The sequence below is a fragment of the Bombina bombina genome, chromosome 5 (assembly GCF_027579735.1).
Source record: "Bombina bombina isolate aBomBom1 chromosome 5, aBomBom1.pri, whole genome shotgun sequence".
NCBI lineage: Eukaryota > Metazoa > Chordata > Amphibia > Anura > Bombinatoridae > Bombina > Bombina bombina.
Genome location: NC_069503.1, coordinates 375,997,437 through 376,019,501, shown reverse-complemented (window position 1 = coordinate 376,019,501; position 22,065 = coordinate 375,997,437). Strand labels below are relative to the sequence as shown.

The 22,065-nt window shown below is 39.9% G+C and overlaps 1 protein-coding gene and 1 long non-coding RNA gene across 2 annotated transcripts in view; one reads left to right on the top strand and one right to left on the bottom strand.

Annotated features, from left to right (window-relative positions):
* Positions 1–22,065, top strand: part of LOC128660388 (uncharacterized) — a 111,773-nt gene that overhangs the window by 46,793 nt on the left and 42,915 nt on the right. The gene's annotated exons all lie outside the window — the stretch shown is intronic.
* The window catches only part of GALNT15 (polypeptide N-acetylgalactosaminyltransferase 15), a 119,517-nt gene continuing 110,679 nt past the window's right edge, over positions 13,228–22,065 (bottom strand). Inside the window, exon 10 of the mRNA XM_053714206.1 lies at positions 13,228–13,829. Within this exon, the coding sequence (XP_053570181.1) occupies positions 13,698–13,829 (132 nt within the window). The 3' untranslated portion in view covers positions 13,228–13,697. The remainder of the gene's footprint in view (positions 13,830–22,065) is intronic.

Sequence of the window (22,065 nt, the reverse complement as noted above, 5' to 3'; positions counted from 1 at the left end):
CAGTGGAACACATAAAGGGGAGTTCCTTTATTTGCCTGTAGTGTATGCTGCGCTAAGCACCCCAGGCCGCCCACGGCAGAACGCTATTTAATCAATAAGGTAACGTGTTCACCTCTTAGCCAATAACCGTGCAGCCAAGCAGCTATTATGCCGGGTAGCTAGCATGCTATTGGCTAAGATCACCTCACTGAAAAATAGCATTAGGCTCTCAGAGCAGCAAATGCTGCAGACAAATAAAGGAACTTTCAGCATGAAGTATTTTATATGTCATGACTGAAAAGTCCCCTTTATTTCTTGCACTGGTAAATCCTAGCGTTTCACAAATGCTAGAAGTTACTATCACTTTAACTTTTAAAAGGGATGTAAAAGTGCAAAAATGCTCCTACAGTCCCATTTATCAAAGGGCTTGTGGACCTGATCCGACACTGCGGATCAGGTCCGCAAGACCTCGCTAAATGCGGAGAGCAATACGCTCTCCGCATTTAACATTGCACCAGCAGCTCACAAGAGCTGCTGGTGCAACGCCGCCCCCTGCTGACTCGCGGCCAATCGTCCGCCAGCAGGGAGGTGTCAATCAACCCGATCGTATTCGATCGGGTTGATTTCCGGCGATTCCTGTCCGCCTGCTCAGAGCAGACTCGCCAGCAACACGGCCCTTCAAGCTCTGTACGGAGCTTGATAAATGCGCCTGTTAGAGTAGTAATGTTCTATTGGGACCAAGCTAAATTAATTTGGTGATGGTCATCCAATGACAAGAGCTATATGGATGTAGCAACTGATCACCAGCTACCTCTCAGTAATGCATTGCTGCTCCTAAGCATATTTATGCTTTTCAACAAAGGATACCAAGAGAACCAAGTACATTTTATATTGAAGTAAAATTGTATACATTTAAATTGTATACTGTGTCTGAACCATGACCGATTAGGTTTGACTTTCATGTTCACAGTATTTTGAGAGGTTGTCAAATGCCTTTTAACTTTTTGTCTTGTACTTTTGTCAAATCACAAATTGATCCAATAACCGGAATATTACCGAGCCCTATATATAACTTTTTCCTCAGGTAATAAAGGTAAAATGTAATCAATACGAATTCTAAGAGAAATTATGTATATTATACCTGCACATAGCTCTTAAATCTTTTTTTTCTACAGCAACCTACAATGCTGTTATGCTTAATTTGATTTCTGGAGTATAAGAGGGAGATTTATAAAGCAGCGAATGCTGCTTGCTACGGCCAATGTTTCCGGCTCACCAGAAACATAAGTTAAGAAGCAGCGGTCACAAGACTGTGGCTCCTTAACTCATCCTCCACCTCTGAGGTGGCGGACTGCACTCATCCTGATCAGTTACGATCAGGATGATTGACACCCCCTGCTAGCGGCCGATTGGCCGTGAATGTGCAGGGGGCGGTATTGCACAAGCATTTCTTCAGAAATGCTTGTGCAATGTGCTGTAGGCATTTAGCGATGCAGGGCGGACATGATTCGCTATAGTGAATCATGTCCGCCCGGAGTTTCATAAATCTACCCCTTATGCTCCACATTCTTTTGAAAAAAAAAGTAAAGTATTTTTTAAAAGGGATATGAAACCCAAAATGTTCTTTTGTGATTCAGACAGAGCAAACCATTTAAAAAAAAATCAAATTTATTTCTATTATAACATTTGCTTTGTTCCCATGATACTTTGGGTTGAAGAGGTACCTAGGTAGGCATCTAGAACACTACATGGCAGGAAATAGTGCTGCCATTTAGTGCTCTTGCAAATGGATAACATTCTTGCAACACTGCTGCCATATAGTGCTCTAGAAATGTGCCTGCTTTTAAGCACATGTCCCTGCTTTTCAACAAAAGCTATCAAGAGAACAAATACATTTGATAATAGAAGTAAATTGGAAAGTTTTGTAAATTTGCATATTCTATGTGAATCAGAAAAAAATTGGGTTTCATATTTTAAAATAGTTGGGTGTTTTTTGTAAGCTTTATGTAACTTTTTTTTCTTACTTAGATAAATTCACAACAAGGGCAGTGAGGATCAATTCACAAGTTTGTATTGACATATCTGTATATTTAATTAATTGGGGCAAATCATACTGTTAATCTTTGCAATTTTACAATTTTTGTACCATTTTTGACATTTGTTTTTTAAACTTTGAAGTTTAATTTTACTTTTTTAAGCAAATCCCATATTTGAAGACATTTACAGAGCTTCTTAAAATGCTGTTTGTTTAAGTTGAAAAGGGAACGTGCAAAAGGTATCAAACCTATAAAAATATCCATGACCACCTTTATTGAATATATGAAATACGTCCAATAGTTTAATACGATATTAACAGGTACATCTTTGTTTAAAACAGGGAAAATGTATTGACACAACAGTATTTAACATCAAACATATGTCAGGTTTAATTTGCAGTACTTATGTTTTAAATCTACTTGTATAATAAATAAATACTATTTACATAGACCTAGATTTGGAGTTTGGCGTTAGCCGTGAAAACCAGCGTTAGAGGCTCCTAACGCTGGTTTTAGGCTACCGCGGGTATTTGGAGTCACTCAAAATAGGGTCTAACGCTCACTTTTCATCCGCGACTTTTCCATACCGCAGATCCCCTTACGTCAATTGCGTATCCTATCTTTTCAATGGGATCTTTCTAACTCCGGTATTTAGAGTCGTTTCTGTAGTGAGCGTTAGACATCTAACGACAAAACTCCAGCCGCAGGAAAAAAGTCAGTAGTTAAGAGCTTTCTGGGCTAACGCCGGTTTATAAAGCTCTTAACTACTGTGCTCTAAAGTACACTAACACCCATAAACTACCTATGCACCCCTAAACCGAGGTCCCCCCACATCGCCGACACTCGAATATTTTTTTTTAACCCCTAATCTGCCGACCGCCACCTACGTTATCCTTATGTACCCCTAATCTGCTGCCCCTAACACCGCCGACCCCTGTGTTATATTTATTAACCCCTAACCTGCCCCCCACAACGTCGCCTCCACCTACCTACACTTATTAACCCCTAATCTGCCGACCGCAAAGCGCCGCCACCTACGTTATCCTTATGGACCCCTAATCTGCTGCCCCTAACACCGCCGACCCCTATATTATATTTATTAACCCCTAATCTGCCCCCCTCAACGTCGCCTCCACCTGCCTACACTTATTAACCCCTAATCTGCCGACCGGACCTGAGCGCTACTATAATAAAGTTATTAACCCCTAATCCGCCTCACTAACCCTATAATAAATAGTATTAACCCCTAATCTGCCCTCCCTAACATCGCCGACACTTAACTTCAATTATTAACCCCTAATCTGCCGACCGGAGCTCACCGCTATTCTAATAAATGTATTAACCCCTAAAGCTAAGTCTAACCCTAACACTAACACCCCCCTAAGTTAAATATAATTTAAATCTAACAAAATAAATTAACTCTTATTAAATAAATTATTCCTATTTAAAGCTAAATACTTACCTGTAAAATAAACCCTAATATAGCTACAATATAAATTATAATTATATTATAGCTATTTTAGGATTAATATTTATTTTACAGGTAACTTTGTATTTATTTTAACCAGGTACAATAGCTATTAAATAGTTAAGAACTATTTAATAGCTAAAATAGTTAAAATAATTTCAAATTTACCTGTAAAAGAAATCCTAACCTAAGTTACAATTAAACCTAACACTATACTATCAATAAATTAATTAAATAAACTACCTATAATTACCTACAATTAACCTAACACTACACTATCAATAAATAATTTAAATACAATTCCTACAAATAAATACAATTAAATAAACTTGCTAAAGTACAAAAAATAAAAAAGAACTAAGTTACAAAAAATAAAAAAATATTTACAAACATAAGAAAAATATTACAACAATTTTAAACTAATTACACCTACTCTAAGCCCCCTAATAAAATAACAAAGCCCCCCAAAATAAAAAAATGCCCTACCCTATTCTAAATAACTAAAGTTCAAAGCTCTTTTACCTTACCAGCCCTGAACAGGGCCCTTTGCGGGGCATGCCCCAAGAAGTTCAGCTCTTTTGCCTGTAAAAAAAAAATACAATACCCAAGCCCCCCAACATTACAACCCACCACCCACATACCCCTAATCTAACCCAAACCCCCCTTAAATAAACCTAACACTAAGCCCCCCCTGAAGATCTTCCTACCTTGTCTTCACCTCACCGGGTTCAACGATCTGTCCAGAAGAGCTCCTCCGATGTCCTGATCCAAGCCCAAGCGGGGGGCTGAAGAGGTCCATGATCCGGCTGAAGTCTTCATCCAAGCGGGAGCTGAAGAGGTCCATGATCCGGATGAAGTCTTCTATCAACGGCATCTTCAATCTTCTTTCTTCCGGATCCATCTTGCAGACCTCCGACGCAGAACATCCTGCTGGCCCGACGGACTAACGACGAATGACGGTTCCTTTAAGGGACGTCATCCAAGATGGCGTCCCTTGAATTCCGATTGGCTGATAGGATTCTATCAGCCAATCTGAATTAAGGTAGGAATATTCTGATTGGCTGATGGAATCAGCCAATCAAAATCAAGTTCAATCCGATTGGCTGATCCAATCAGCCAATCAGATTGAGCTCGCATTCTATTGGCTGATCGGAACAGCCAATAGATTGCGAGCTCAATCTGATTGGCTGATTGAATCAGCCAATCGGATTGAACTTGAATCTGATTGGCTGATTCCATCAGCCAATCAGAATTTTCCTACCTTAATTCCGATTGGCTGATAGAATCCTATCAGCCAATCGGAATTCGAGGGACGCCATCTTGGATGACGTCCCTTAAAGGAACCGTCATTCGTCGTTAGTCCGTCGGGCCAGCAGGATGTTCCGCGTCGGAGGTCTGCAAGATGGATCCGGAAGAAAGAAGATTGAAGATGCCGTTGATAGAAGACTTCATCCGGATCATGGACCTCTTCAGCTCCCGCTTGGATGAAGACTTCAGCCGGATCATGGACCTCTTCAGCCCCCCGCTTGGGCTTGGATCAGGACATCGGAGGAGCTCTTCTGGACAGATCGTTGAACCCGGTGAGGTGAAGACAAGGTAGGAAGATCTTCAGGGGCTTAGTGTTAGGTTTATTTAAGGGGGGTTTGGGTTAGATTAGGGGTATGTGGGTGGTGGGTTGTAATGTTGGGGGGCTTGGGTATTGTATGTTTTTTTTTACAGGCAAAAGAGCTGAACTTCTTGGGGCATGCCCCGCAAAGGGCCCTGTTCAGGGCTGGTAAGGTAAAAGAGCTTTGAACTTTAGTTATTTAGAATAGGGTAGGGCATTTTTTTATTTTGGGGGGCTTTGTTATTTTATTAGGGGGCTTAGAGTAGGTGTAATTAGTTTAAAATTGTTGTAATATTTTTCTTATGTTTGTAAATATTTTTTTATTTTTTGTAACTTAGTTCTTTTTTATTTTTTGTACTTTAGCAAGTTTTCTTAATTGTATTTATTTGTAGGAATTGTATTTAATTAATTTATTGATAGTGTAGTGTTAGGTTAATTGTAGGTAGTTTATTTAATTAATTTATTGATAGTATAGTGTTAGGTTTAATTGTAACTTGGGTTAGGATTTCTTTTACAGGTAAATTTGTAATTATTTTAACTATTTTAGCTATTAAATAGTTCTTAACTATTTAATAGCTATTGTACCTGGTTAAAATAAATACAAAGTTACCTGTAAAATAAATATTAATCCTAAAATAGCTATAATATAATTATAATTTATATTGTAGCTATATTAGGGTTTATTTTACATAAGTATTTAGCTTTAAATAGGAATAATTTATTTAATAAGAGTTAATTAATTTTGTTAGATTAAAATTATATTTAACTTAGGGGGGTGTTAGGGTTAGACTTAGCTTTAGGGGTTAATACATTTATTAGAATAGCGATGAGCTCCGGTCAGCAGATTAGGGGTTAATAATTGAAGTTAGGTGTCGGCGATGTTAGGGAGGGCAGATTAGGGGTTAATACTATTTATTATAGGGTTAGTGAGGCGGATTAGGGGTTAATAACTTTATTATAGTAGCGCTCAGGTCCGGTCGGCAGATTAGCGGTTAATAAGTGTAGGCAGGTGGAGGCGACGTTGAGGGGGCAGATTAGGGGTTAATAAATATAATATAGGGGTCGGCGGTGTTAGGGGCAGCAGATTAGGGGTACATAAGGATAACGTAGGTGGCGGCGCTTTGCGGTCGGCAGATTAGGGGTTAATAAGTGTAGGCAGGTGGAGGCGACGTTGTGGGGGGCAGATTAGGGGTTAATAAATATAATATAGGGGTCGGCGATGTTAGGGCAGCAGATTAGGGGTACATAAGGATAATGTAAATAGCGGCGGTTTACGGAGCGGCAGATTAGGGGTTAATAATAATATGCAGGGGTCAGCGATAGCGGGGGCGGCAGATTAGGGGTTAATAAGTGTAAGGTTAGGGGTGTTTAGACTCGGGGTACATGTTAAAGTGTTAGGTGCAGACGTAGGAAGTGTTTCCCCATAGCAAACAATGGAGCTGCGTTAGGAGCTTAACGTTGCTTTTTTGCAGGTGTTAGTTTTTTTTTCAACTCAAACAGCCCCATTGTTTCCTATGGGAGAATCGTGCACGAGCACGTTTTTGAGGCTGGCCGCTTGCATAAGCAACTCTGGTATCGAGAGTTGAAGCTGCGTTAAAAATGCTCTACGCTCCTTTTTTGGAGCCTAACGCAGCCTTTATGTGGACTCTCAATACCAGAGTTATTTTTATGCTGCGGCCAGAAAAAAGCCGGCGTTAGTTTTTCGGGTCGTTACCGACAAAACTCCAAATCTAGCCGATAGTGCTTTAGCTCTATTAGTATTACACCAACATTGTTTCTCAGTCTGCAATATATATTTCCTTCCATAAAACAGGGAGAGTCCACAACTTCATTCCTTACTGTTGGGAGATACAACACCTGGCCACCAGTAGGAGGCAAAGACACCCCATCCAAAGGCTTAAATATCCCTCCCACTTCCCCTATCCCCCAGTCATTCTTTGCCTTTCATCACAATAGGAAGCTTAGCGCCTTTTTCATAGCAGGGGAAGTCCTGTCCTACGCACCATGTGACCGGGTGCGATCTTCTCTTTTTCTTACGATCCTACTGCGGGCATCACTCCTAAGGAGAGTGTTTTCACTGTTAGCTGTCTGGGTCTAGGAGGTGGTGAGTGCCCCAGCCATTGGGATTATAAAGGTGCCATTTTTATTAATAAAAGCGATTATTTTTTGTCTGTCCTTCTGTGGACTCCATTCCTAAGGTGGATGGCGCTGTTTCTACACTGGCTAAGCGTACTACTATTCCCCTGAGGGATAGTTCTTCTTTTAGAGAGCCTATGGATAAGAAAAGGGAAAATTTTCTGAGGAAGATGTTTCAACATACAGGGATTTTATTTCAACCGGCGGCAGCTGTAGCCACAGTTTCTGGAGTAGCTACCTACTGGTGCGACACTCTGTCTGAGGTGGAAACTCCCCTCGAGGATATTAAGGAGAGAATTAAAGTTCTGAGAATTGCTAACTCCTTAATCTGTGACGCGAATATGCAGATTATTTGTCGAAATGCAAAGGCTTCTGGCTTTGCAGTCCTAGCCCGCCGTGCTCTCTGGTTGAAGTCTTGGTCTGCGGATATGATTTCTAAATCCAGACTCCTTTCTCTTCCTTTCAGGGGAAGATTTTATTCGGTCCAGGGCTGGACTCCATTATTTCTACGGGTACCGGAAGGAAAGGGTGCCCTCCTACCGTAGGATAAGAAATAGGCCTAAGGGACGGCAATCGTCTCATTTTCGTTCCTTTCGTTCTGACAGACCAAGAAGCCTGCTGAGAACAAATCGGCATAAAGGGGCGGCCCCCGATCCTGGATCGGATCGAGTAGGGGCAGACTGTCTCTCTTTTCAGATGCTTGGTTTCAGGATGTACAGGATCCTTGGGTCCTGGAGGTTGTATCTCAGGGATACCGGATAGGATTCAAATCTCATCCACCCAGGGGCAGATTCCTATTCTCCAGACTTTCTACAAGACCAGAGAAGAGGACTGCCTTTTTAGGTTGCGTATGAGATCTCTCCTCTCTAGGAGTAATTGTCCCGGTACCTACAGCAGAAAGGGGTTTGGGGTTTTATTCAAACCTTTTCATGGTTCCAAAAAAGGAGGGAACTTTTTGTCCAATTCTGGACTTAAAGTGCCTAAACAAGTTTCTGAGTGTTCCCTCTTTCAAGATGGAGACAATACGGTTTATCCTTCCTCTGGTTCAGGAAGGACAGTTTATGACCACCATAGACCTGAAGGATACATACCTTTACTTTCCGATACACAGGGAGCATTTTCAGTCATGAGGTTTGCTTTTCTGACCAGCACTTCCAGTTCATAGCTCTTCCATTTGGCCTAGCCACTGCTCCAAGCATATTTATGAAAGTTCTGGGGGTCCTTCTCATCGAGACCCTCAGTGGCCCATATGGAGTTGATTGGACTCATGGTGTATGCCAGATTCCATCTCAGACCCTTACAACTATGCATGCTGAGACAATAGAACGGCGACCATTCAGATCTGTCTCAACAGATTGTGCTGGACAACCTGTTAAGGGACTCGCTCTATTGGTGGCACTGTCCAGATCATCTGTCCCAAGGCACATGCTTCTTGAGACCATACTGGGAGATTGTGACTACGAACGCAAACCTTTCCGACTGGGGAGCCGTTTGGGGTGCCAAGAAGGCACAAGGGCTGTGGACTCAGGAGGAGTCCTCCCTTCCGATCAATATATTGGAACTCCAGGCAATCTTCAATGCCTTGAAGGCTTGGCCCCTTCTGGGTTCATCCCAGTTTATCAGATTTCAATCAGACAATATAACCTTGGTTGCCTACATCAACCATCAGGGGGAACAATAAGTTCCTTGGCGATGAGAGAAGTATCTCAGATACTAGAGTGGGCGGAGACTCACAGATGTACGCTGTCAGCGATCCACATTCTGGGTGTAGACAACTGGGAAGCGGACTTCTCTGCAGGCAAACCTTTCACCCAGGGGAATGGTCTCTCCACCCAAGGTGTTTGCAGAGATATGCAGCGAGTGGGGGACGCCTGAGAAAGTTCTCATGGCAATCTGCCTCAATACCAAGTGACCCAGGTACGGGTCGAGGGATCCCCAGGCAGAACTGATAGATGCCCTATCAGTACCATGGAGGTTCAGACTCATATATATTTTTCCTCCATTACCGCTTCTCCCATGTGGTGGCTCGCATCAAGCAGGAGCGAGCATCAGTGATTCTGATTGCTCCGTCGTGGCCGCAAAGGATGTGGTTTGCGGATCTGGTGGGGATGTCCTCATCTCCTCAGTGGAGGTTACCTTGTCGCAGAGATCTGCTGATACAGGGTCCCTTCATTCATCAAAATCTAGATTCTCTGAGGCTGACTGCATGGAGATTGAACGCTTAGTCTTAGCCAAGAGAGGGTTTTTTGAGAGTGTTATCGACACTCTGGTTCAAGCTCGTAAGCCAGTATCTACCATAAAGTGTGGAGGACTTATTTGTACTGGTGTGAAGAGCATGTTTTTTCCTGGCATAAGGTTAAGGTTGCCAGATTTTTATCTTTTCTCCATGATGGACTGGAGAAGGGTCTATCTGCTAGTTTCTTGAAGGGACAGATATCGGCCCTGTGGGTGTTACTGCCCAAGAGATTGGCTTAGTTTCTGGATGTGCAGTCCTTTGTTAAGGCTCTGACTGACCTGTGTTTAGACCTGGTGCTCTGCCTTGGAACCTGACTCTTGTTGTTAGTGTTTTGAAGCAGGCTTCGTTTGAGCCTATGCATACTGTGACATTAAATTGTTATCTTGGAAGGTTCTTTTTTTGTTGGCTATTGCCTCTGCCCGCAGAGTTTCTGAGATTTCTGCTTTGCAATGTGACCCTCCTTATCTGGTTTCCCATGCTGATAAGGCGATTTTACGCACTAAATTAGAGTTCCTCCCTAAGGTCGTGTCAGATCGTAACATTAATCAAGAAATTGTTGTTCTTTCCTTGTGTCCTAATCCTTCTTCAGCGAAGGAACGTTTGCTTCACAATCTAGATGTGGTTCGTGCCTTGAAGTTCTATCTTCAGGCTACTAAGGCATTCAGACAATCTTCCTCTTTGTTTGTCATCTATATAGGGAAGCGTAAGGGGCAGAAAGCTACTACGACTTCCCTATCTTTCTGGTTGAGCAGTGTCATCCGCTTAGCTTATGAGACAGCGGGGAGACAGCCTCCTGAGAGGATAACTGTGGCTTCCTCCTGGGCTTTTAAGAACGAAACCTCTATGGATCAGATTTGTAAGGTGGTTACCTGGTCTTCCTTACACACTTTTTCTAAATTTTACAAGTTTGATGTTTTTGCTTCGGCTGAAGCAGCTTTCGGGAGAAAAGTTTTGCACGCTGTGGTATCCTCAGAATAAGGTCCGCCTCTTTTAGTTCCCTCACGTTATTCCTTCAGTGTCCTCTGGAGCTTGGGTATAGTTTTCCCAACAGTAAGGAATGAAGTCGTGGACTCTCCCTACCTTATGGAAGGAAAACATAATTTATGCTTGCCAGATAAATTCCTTTCTTTCCTGGCAGGGAGAGTCCACGACCCCACCCGTAATTTATTTTTTGTTGGGCAGCCCCCTTTTTATATTATTTCTTCTGGCACTTTATACCCTGATGTTTCTCCTACTTTTCCTTGTTCCCTCGGCAGAATAACTGGGGAATAGGGGAAGTGGGAGGGATATTTAAGCCTTTGGTTGGGGTGTCTTTGCCTCCTCGTGGTCGCCAGGTGTTGTATTTCCCAACAGTAAGGAACAAAGTCGTGGACTCTCCCTGCCAGGAAGGAAAGAAATGTATCTGGTAAGCATAAATTATGTTTTACATTTATATAGTTTGTAATAAAGTATTTCTTAATGTATTCTGAATCTAAATGTAATAAACCCAAGTAATAATTTAGTCATGCAATTCTATATAACGAACATTTCAGTGCCTTGTTTTAGCTCCACTGATTACAGAATGTACATAATAATAAGTAATCTGTTTTTTTCCCCATTCAGTATTGAAATGGTCAATAAATAAATTAAACACTCTAAGACATCAAAGTACAAGAATTATACATATTTTTGAAAAATACATTTCAATTCTATTTTACAGTCTAAAAATATTTATTTTGTTGTTTTTTGTTTTGTTTTTTAATTTAAAAAAAGTCAAAATGTGTACGATATATGTGTTTGTCCCACACTCACTAGAAGGCTAACAAACAAAGGCCCCAATTTATCAAAGGTCTTGCGGACCTGATCCCACACTGTGGATCAGGTCCGCGAGACCTCGCTAAATGCGGAGAGCAATACGTTCTCTGCATTTAACATTGCACCAGCAGCTCACAAGAGCTGCTGGTGCAACGCCGCCCCCTGCTGACTCGCGGACAATCAGCAGGGAGGTGTCAATCCACCCGATCGTATTCGATCGGGTTGATTTCCGGCGATTCCTGTCCGCCTGCTCAGAGCAGGCGGACAGGGTTATGGAGCAGCAGTCTTTAGACCGCTGCTTCATAACTTGTGTTTCTGGCGAGTCTGAAGACTCGCCAGAAACACGGCCCTTCAAGCTCCGTACGGAGCTTGATAAATATGGGCCGAAGTGTGGACTTTGCAAATGCAGTTTGACGCATTTTGAAAACCCAGGTTACAAATTTTGCTTTTTGGAATGGAAAAGCACAATTTTATAATGTCCCTTTAACATTAGGCACCAAAACAGTCCTATGTTCCAATCCACATACAAATCATTGCTACCTTATTTTTTATCAACACATCTCTCTTGAAACAGTTTTTTTCCTAGGGCTCCTAGTGTAATTTTACACATCTAAACTAATACCACGCAAATATGATTTTATACAAAAGCTAGAGATGTAATGTCCTTTTAAGTATCTTATGTTTTAATGCTGTCCATTGACATGTAATGCTGCTTAATGTACTGATTGTGATGGCTAACAGCTTGAAAACATTTTACTAGACGACTATAACACATATAAAAAGATGACTAGCTAAATGGGAATCTGGATCATTATTTTAAAATGCATGGTATGCTAGTATTCCTTTTGGGTAACTGTCTTAAATGCTGTATAATAGCATAATCAACAGATGCACAGTGTAAAAAGCACCTACTCTGAATTTAAAATTATCTATAGATTTTTTTTCTAAGAAATTTAAAAGATTGCTTCTATTTCCCTGCCCCTTGTAACATGTGACAGTCAGCCAATTGCAGACTCATATACGTATACACTGGTGCCTCAAAATGTGCATATAAAAAAGACTAAACAAATAGGTAATGAAAGTAAATTGAAAAGTATTATTATTATTTTTTTTAATTGTATGTCCTATCTGAATCATGAAAGTTTAATTTTCACTTTAGTGACCCTTTAAATATATAAGTTCAAAGGAACTTAGTGATTAGGCCATGTTTTGATGGGTTAGTTGTGAAACACAAACAAGGAAGTACAAACCAACATCATACTGAGCAAGTATGTTAGCACTTTTATAAAACATGTATGCATTTTTAATAGTGCTTAAAATTATATAAACAATCTGAATATTTTTTTTTATCTGAAGATCCCTAATTGCAGCCACGCATCACACTTCTGAAATTCCTGGCAGTAAAGGGGTTAATAAGATAGCTTGTAAGGTTAATATTTGCTCTAGTGTAAGGATTCCTCTCCCACTCACTGATCCCTACCTGATCCTTCCCAAACACTCTCTCCCCTCCCCACTGGTCACCATCATTTTAGGTACTGGCAGACAGTCTTTCAGTATTCAGTTTAGTGATTTTATTATTATTTTTTTAAATATATATATATTTTTGCAGTGTAGGAAACCCTACACCCATCTCCCTGATCCCTCCCTAACAGCTTTCCAACCCACCCACTACTCCCCACAATCTTTGTTACTGGCAGCTAGCAATACATTTTACTTATTTATTTTATATTTATTCATTTTTTTCTGTAGTGTAGGGGAGCCCCTTCCAAGATCACTTCTTTTTCAGCAGTGTAGAGTCCAGAATGCACCACAATGTTGGACGTTGGTTCTCCATCAACACAATATGCTGGGCAAAGTACTGTGTGATGCAGTACCTATGTCAATATGCGCATGGGGTTAATATATCCCAGCAAGTAAAATGAATAATGGAGAACACATTAAAGGGGAGAAAGTAATCACCAATGTAACAGTGTTCCAGTTGTCTTACAAGATATTATATTAAGAGAGGTTGCAGATGACATAATTAATTTGGCTGTTTGTTGACCTTTTGACAAGAAACAAAATAAATACACAATACACAATGGATGATGAGATTAATTGCAAATGGAAATGGTCTCTGGATATATCAGCAGGCAATATGCTTGGACAAGAGTGCCAAATGAAGCACTGAAACGTGAGGATTTCCTAGTCAGAAATTCCTCTTTTAGGCAGATGAAAAATATTGAGGTATTCCAAATTCTGAATGTATAAATTCCAATCATTTCACCACAGAAGTCTATCCAACAGAAGAGCAGTGCAAATTAACATAAAATACACACGTAAGCTATTTGTTCTAGCTCTTACCCCATAGCAACCTAACTGCAGCAAGAATTTGTTTCTCTATGAGAATCTGGTCAATCTGCAATTGAAGGCTTGGTAATGATCACATTTCCATTGATTAACTTAATACTGGTGTAGGATTTTCCAGATTTGATTTCTTTGGTTATTGCATGTCCGTAGATACAAACTTGTGCCCATTTCACTGCTTATTGCCTCTATGCACTTGCCGGTATAAACATGTATCAATAATCCATCCTACAAAAGGGAAACAGAAACAATCATTTGCAATTAATTTAGGACAAATGGCAATGAATTAAAGCTACATTTACAAATGGTAAAATTACAATTAGGGGAATTACATCAAGGGATCTAAAGAAACTTGGTTTTCAGCCTTTTTGTCAACAAGCAAAAAATGTAACCCTTAAATCAACAATAAGTTTTTATTCTATTTGTATTTTGATTTTTTTGTTGTAAAATTGTAATAGTTTTACAGAGGAAAATGGATAAAAAATTGATTTAACATGGAATATGTTACATTAGAATTGGTATTCCCTATTAATACACACACATAAAACTTGTTAAGAGCCCATATGAAGGTTAGACGTTATAATTAAAGAGTACATAGCGTGCCAATTACTGTCTTCAGGTGTACTATTTATAAACAGCATTCCAGTTACTATGTACAAAGGGAAAACCTCTAAACACTAAACCACGGCTCTTCAAAGGATTTGCACAATAAAAAAAGATCAGCAAATGGTTGGCCTATTACCACAGCTACAAACAAATCTGCAATTCTCAGGGACAAAAATAAATATTTGATGTGACAAGACATGAGAATTAGTTTTGAAAAACGTTCACAAAGGTCTACATTCAATGAGACCAATATATCTGTTTGAAATTGAAAATGCATTTAAATATAGGGGATGTTAGCTATATATTCCTTAAAAAGACACCGTACTGTAAAACTTGTTTTCCCTTAATGTGTACTCAATTACTTGTATACCTGCTGCAGAGTATTAAATGTATGAGAAATTGTTTATTCAGGTATATTTTTTTGTTTGAAATACTAGCTGGTTGTATTCTTAAATATAGGCCCATTTAAATGGATTAAGCCTGCAGAAAGAGCATGTTATCTCTTTCTCTATACACAAAGACCAACCGTTAGCTTTTAAAATGTTAACTATGGGGGGTCAATGAGCTGAACCAGCTATTTCAGCTATAAAAATCGATATCACCCTCCTCTGGGAGGTTGATTTCTGGGGGGGATATTTATCAAAGCGTCAACTGAAAATACGCTTGAATCCCGCTTTGTATTTGTAGCAAGATTGATCCGTCGTAGTTATCAAAGCATCAAGAATGAATGTTGAAAGGTGTGACGAAATATACGCTCCCGCGATCTTAATCTGACGCAGATCAATGCTTGCGTCATTACAGATGTTTCGAATTCACATTCGACTCTATTTGAACCTTTTCTTAATTTATCAAACATTTAACAGGTACGCTCGCGTCTATTCCGACGCAGTGTACCTAGTTTTCAAAGCGCCACCATTGAGGCCACGGATGCTATAGAAATCAATGGGAGTCTGAAAACACAGAAACAAAGCTTATATTCGATGCTGCAAGAGAATGAAGTATATTACATAATAAAAGTAAATTAGAAACTTTATATTAAAATTGTATACACTTTCTAAATCAACCAATATTATTGCTCTACATTTGGTGCACTAGTAGATATAGGGATAAAAATGAAAAATACATTACTGCTTATGGATTATGTTACAACTTTGTCTCCCATTACAAAGCAAGGGGACAATATTATTTCTCCAAATTTGTTGCAAAGTTTTGCCCCAAACTTGTTGCACTAATAGATATAGGGGGGTAGTTATGAAGCCGTCTACTTTACCTGCCTTCCCCGGTCCAATACGCCCGCCTAAGCTCGCCTACCATCGCCGCCGCGGACCTGAATATGTTCGCCTAAGTTATCAATAAAGCTGTCAAAAAGCCGCGCACCAAGTACGGGGCGATGAGCAGCGGACTGTGAGAGTTATCACTCATCCGATCTCGCTGCTCTTCGGCTTTTTCACAGCTTTATTGATACCCCTGTCACTAAGCACTCACACTAACTACACTGTTCTACCCCCTATACCGGCACCCCTAGAGCCCCCCATAACTAAATAAAGTTACTAACCCCTAAACCGCCGCTCCTAGAACCCGCCGCAACTCTTATAAATGTATTAACCCCTAAACCGCCACTCCCAGACAGCGCCGCCACCTACATTATACCTACTAACCCCTATCCTGCCCCCCCATACCACCGCCACCTAGAATAAATTTATTAACCCCTATCCTGCAGATCCCGGACCCTGCCGCAACTAAATAAATAGTTTAACCCCTAAACCGCCGCACCCGGACCCCGCCGCAACCTATATTAAACTTATTAACCCCTAATCTGCCCCCCCCACACCGTCGCCACCTATAATAAATGTATTAACTCCTATCCTGCCCCCCCTACACCGCCGCAACTCTAATAAAATTATTAACCCCTATCCTGCCCCCCCCTAAACCTAAGTCTAACACTAACCCTAACACCCCCCTAACTTAAATATTAATTAAATACATCTAAATAATATTTATCTTATTGAATAAATGAATCCTATTTAAAACTAAATACTTACCTTTAAAATAAACCCTAATATAGCTACAATATAAATAATAATTATATTGTAGCTATCTTAGGATTTATTTTTATTTTACAGGCAATTTATTTTAACTAGGTACAATAGCTATTAAATAGTTATTAACTATTTAATAGCTACCTAGCTAAAATAAAGAGAAATTTACCTGTAAAATAAAAACTAACCTAAGTTACAATTACACCTAACACTACACTATACTTTAATAAATTATTCCTATTTAAAACTAAATACTTACCTGTAAAATAAACCCTAAGATAGCTACAATGTAATTAATAATTACATTGTAGCTATTTTAGGATTTATATTTATTTTACAGGTAACTTTGTATTTATTTTAGCTACTTAGAATAGTTATTAAATAGTTATTAACTATTTAATAACTACCTAGCTAAAAGAAATACAAAATTACCTGTAAAATAAATCCTAACCTAAGTTACAATTAAACCTAACACTACACTATCATTAAATTAATTAAATTAATTACCTACAAATAACTACAATTAAATACAATTCAATAAACTAACTAAAGTACAAAAAATTAAAAAAGCTAAGTTACAAAAAATAAAAAAAATAAGTTACAAACATTTAAAAAATATTACACCAATTTTAAGCTACTTACACCTAATCTAAGCCCCCTAATAAAATAACAAAGCCCCCCAAAATAAAAAAAATCCCTAGCCTATTCTACATTAATAAACAGCTCTTTTGCCTTACCAGCCCTTAAAAGGGCCTTTTGCGGGGCATGCCCCAAATAAAACAGCTCTTTTGCCTGTAAAAGAAAAATACAACCCCCCCAACATTAAAACCCACCACCCACACACCCCTAATCTAACCCAAACCCCCCTTAAATAAACTTAACACTACCCCCCTGAAGATCATCCTACCTTGAGTCATCTTCACTCAGCCGAGCAGCGATGGAACTGAAGAGGAGATCCGGAGCGGCAGAAGTCATTCCCAAGGGGCGCTGAAGATAGAATCTTCTTAGGATTCTATCAGCCAATAGGAATTAAGGTAGAAAAATCTGATTGGCTGAACCAATCAGCCAATCGGATTGAACTTGAATCTGATTTGCTGATTCAATCAGCCAATCAGATTTTTCTACCTTAATTCCGATTGGCTGATAGAATCCTATCAGCCAATCGGAATTCGAGGGACGCCATCTTGGATGACGTCACTTAAAGGTACCGTCATTCGTCGTTAGTCGTCGGGAAGAAGAGGATGGATCCGCGTAGGCTCTTCTGAAGATGGCTCAGCTCCGCTCCGGATGGATGAAGATTGAAGACGCCGCCTGGATGATGACTTCTATCGGATCGAAGACCTCTTCAGCGCCGCCTGGATGATGACTTCATTGGATGGAAGATTTCTTCAGCGCCCCTTGGGAATGACTTCTGCCGCTCCGGATCTCCTCTTCAGTTCCATCGGTGCTCGGCTGAGTGAAGACTACTCAAGGTAGGATGATCTTCAGGGGGGTAGTGTTAGGTTTATTTAAGGGGGGTTTGGGTTAGATTAGGGGTATGTGGGTGGTGGGTTTTAATGTTGGGGGGGTTGTATTTTTCTTTTACAGGCAAAAGAGCTGTTTTATTTGGGGCATGCCCCGCAAAAGGCCCTTTTAAGGGCTGGTAATTCAAAAGAGCTGTTTACTTTTTAATGTAGAATAGGGTAGTGATTTTTTTTTTATTTTGGGGGGCTTTGTTATTTTATTAGGGGGCTTAGATTAGGTGTAAGTAGCTTAAAATTGTTGTAATATTTTTTAAATGTTTGTAACTTATTTTTTTTATTTTTTGTAACTTAGCTTTTTTTATTTTTTGTACTTTAGTTAGTTTATTGAATTGTATTTAATTGTAGTTATTTGTAGGTAATTAATTTAATGATAGTGTAGTGTTAGGTTTAATTGTAACTTAGGTTAGGATTTATTTTACAGGTAATTTTGTATTTCTTTTAGCTAGGTAGTTATTAAATAGTTAATAACTATTTAATAACTATTCTAACTAGCTAAAATAAATACAAAGTTACCTGTAAAATAAATATAAATCCTAAAATAGCTACAATGTAATTATTAATTATATTGTAGCTATCTTAGGGTTTATTTTACAGGTAACTATTTAGTTTTAAATAGGAATAATTTATTAAAGTATAGTGTATTGTTAGGTGAAATTGTAACTTAGGTTAGTTTTTATTTTACAGGTAAATTTCTCTTTATTTTAGCTAGGTAGCTATTAAATAGTTAATAACTATTTAATAGCTATTGTACCTAGTTAAAATAAATTGAAAGTTGCCTGTAAAATAAAAATAAATCCTAAGATAGCTACAATATAATTATTATTTATATTGTAGCTATATTAGGGTTTATTTTAAAGGTAAGTATTTAGTTTTAAATAGGATTCATTTAGTTAATAAGATAAATATTATTTAGATGTATTTAATTAATATTTAAGTTTGGGGGGTGTTAGGGTTAGTGTTAGACTTAGGTTTAGGGGTTAATAATTTTATTAGAGTTGCGGCGGTGTAGGGGGGGGCAGGATAGGGGTTAATCATTTTATTACAGTGGCGGCGGTGTAGGGGGGCAGGATAGGGGTTAATAAATTTATTATAGGTGGCGACGGTGTAGGGGGGGCAGATTACAGGTTAATAAGTTTAAGATAGGTTGCGGCGGGGTCCGGGAGCGGCGGTTTAGGGGTTAAACTATTTATTTAGTTGCGGCGGGGTCCGGGATCGGCAGGATATGGGTTAATAAATTTATTCTAGGTGGTGGCGGTATAGGGGGGGCAGGATAGGGGTTACTAGGTATAATGTAGGTGGCGGCGGGGTCCGGGAGAAGCGGTTTAGGGGTTAATACATTTATAAGAGTTGCGGCGGGGTCTAGGAGCGACAGTTTAGGGGTTACTAACTTTATTTAGTTGCGGGGGGCTCCGGGGGCGCCGGTATAGGGGGTTAACATGATTAATATAGTTGCGGTGGGCTCCAGGAGCGGCGGTTTAGGGGGTAATAAATGTATTTAGTTGCAGCGGTGTAGGGGGGGACAGATTAGGGGTGTTTAGACTCGGGGTACATGTTAGGGTGTTAGGTGCAGACAGCTCCCATAGAATTCAATGGGATGTCTGGCAGCAGCAAACATGAACTTTCGTTTAGGGGTTACTAACTTTATTTAGTTGCGGGGGGCTCCGGGGGCGCCGGTATAGGGGGTTAACATGATTAATATAGTTGCGGTGGGCTCCAGGAGTGGCGGTTTAGGGGGTAATAAATGTATTTAGTTGCGGCGGTGTAGGGGGGGACAGATTAGGGGTGTTTAGACTCAGGGTACATGTTAGGGTGTTAGGTGCAGACAGCTCCCATAGAAATCAATGGGATGTCTGGCAGCAGCAAACATGAACTTTCGCTATGGTCAGACTCCCATTGATTCCTATCCTGGAGGCGGCGGTTTGAAAACCAGGTACGCTGGGCCGGAAAAGTGCCGAGCGTACCTGCTAGTTTTTTGATAACTAGCAAAAGTAGTCAGATTGTGCCGCACTTGTGTGCGGAACATCTGAAGTGACGTAAGAATCGATCTGTGTCGGACTGAGTCCGGCGGATCAAAGCTTACGTCACAAAATTCTACTTTTGCCGGTATCTAGGGCTTGATAACTAAGGCGATTCAGCCTCGCCACAAATACGCTGTGGAATTCCAGCGTATTTGAGGTTGACGGCTTGATAACTACCCCCCATAGAGATACAAATGAAATACCGGGAGTGCAGAATTATTAGGCAAGTTGTATTTTTGAGGATTAATTTTATTATTGAACAACAACCATGTTCTCAATGAACCCAAAAAACTCATTAATATCAAAGCTGAATAGTTTTGGAAGTAGTTTTTAGTTTGTTTTTAGTTATAGCTATTTTAGGGGGATATCTGTGTGTGCAGGTGACTATTACTGTGCATAATTATTAGGCAACTTAACAAAAAACAAATATATACCCATTTCAATTATTTATTTTTACCAGTGAAACCAATATAACATCTCAGCATTCACAAATATACATTTCTGACATTCAAAAACAAAACAAAAACAAATCAGTGACCAATATAGCCACCTTTCTTTGCAAGGACACTCAAAAGCCTGCCATCCATGGACTCTGTCAGTGTTTTGATCTGTTCACCATCAACAAAGCGTGCAGCAGCAACCACAGCCTCCCAGACACTGTTCAGAGAGGTGTACTGTTTTCCCTCCTTGTAAATCTCACATTTGATGATGGACCACAGGTTCTCAATGGGGTTCAGATCAGGTGAACAAGGAGGCCATGTCATTAGATTTTCTTCTTTTATACCCTTTCTTGCCAGCCACGCTGTGGAGTACTTGGACGCGTGTGATGGAGCATTGTCCTGCACGAAAGTCATGTTTTTCTTGAAGGATGCAGACTTCTTCCTGTACCACTGCTTGAAGAAGGTGTCTTCCAGAAACTGGCAGTAGGACTGGGAGTTGAGCTTGACTCCATCCTCAACCCGAAAAGGCCCCACAAGCTCATCTTTGATGATACCAGCCCAAACCAGTACTCCACCTCCACCTTGCTGGCGTCTGAGTCGGACTGGAGCTCTCTGTCCTTTACCAATCCAGCCACGGGCCCATCCATCTGGCCCATCAAGACTCACTCTCATTTCATCAGTCCATAAAACCTTAGAAAAATCAGTCTTGAGATATTTCTTGGCCCAGTCTTGACGTTTCAGCTTGTGTGTCTTGTTCAGTGGTGGTCGTCTTTCAGCCTTTCTTACCTTGGCCATGTCTCTGAGTATTGCACACCTTGTGCTTTTGGGCACTCCAGTGATGTTGCAGCTCTGAAATATGGCCAAACTGGTGGCAAGTGGCATCTTGGCAGCTGCACGCTTGACTTTTCTCAGTTCATGGGCAGTTATTTTGCGCCTTGGTTTTTCCACACGCTTCTTGCGAGCCTGTTGACTATTTTGAATGAAACGCTTGATTGTTCGATGATCACGCTTCAGAAGCTTTGCAATTTTAAGAGTGCTGCATCCCTCTGCAAGATATCTCACTATTTTTTACTTTTCTGAGCCTGTCAAGTCCTTCTTTTGACCCATTTTGCCAAAGGAAAGGAAGTTGCCTAATAATTATGCACACCTGATATAGGGTGTTGATGTCATTAGACCACACCCCTTCTCATTACAGAGATGCACATCACCTAATATGCTTAATTGGTAGTAGGCTTTCGAGCCTATACAGCTTGGAGTAAGACAACATGCATAAAGAGGATGATGTGGTCAAAATACTCATTTGCCTAATAATTCTACACTCCCTGTATAGCTAACTTCCTTTTTAATTTTTTTGAAAAATCTATTTGCACCTTGTTTAAGCCCCACTCTCCACTTTGCCCCAAATTTGACGCAACTCTTTTTTCACTAATTATGACGCAAACTCCTAAACAAACCATACACTAGTGAATTTTTCAACCACTTTTGATTGGAATATGCATAATCACATGATTTATGACATCAACCAATCTGATTAAAATATACATTTTAAACTATCACTAACTAATCAAATTGCTTGATACTTGTGTCATTGATCACTCATCAGAACTTGTAAGTGCCATTTGTTCCACTGTGTATTATACTTTGAAAGTATGTATATGTGAAATTAGTATTAAAGATAAACATTGATGCTGACATTAGGACACACAGTGTAATATTTTAGACAATGATTTTAAAATTTCGAATTGATGTTTGATTCAATATAATCTTAAGCTGATAGCTCAAAGGGATATCCCACCTAACATTAAACTGTCATGATTCAGATACAGCAGACATTAAAA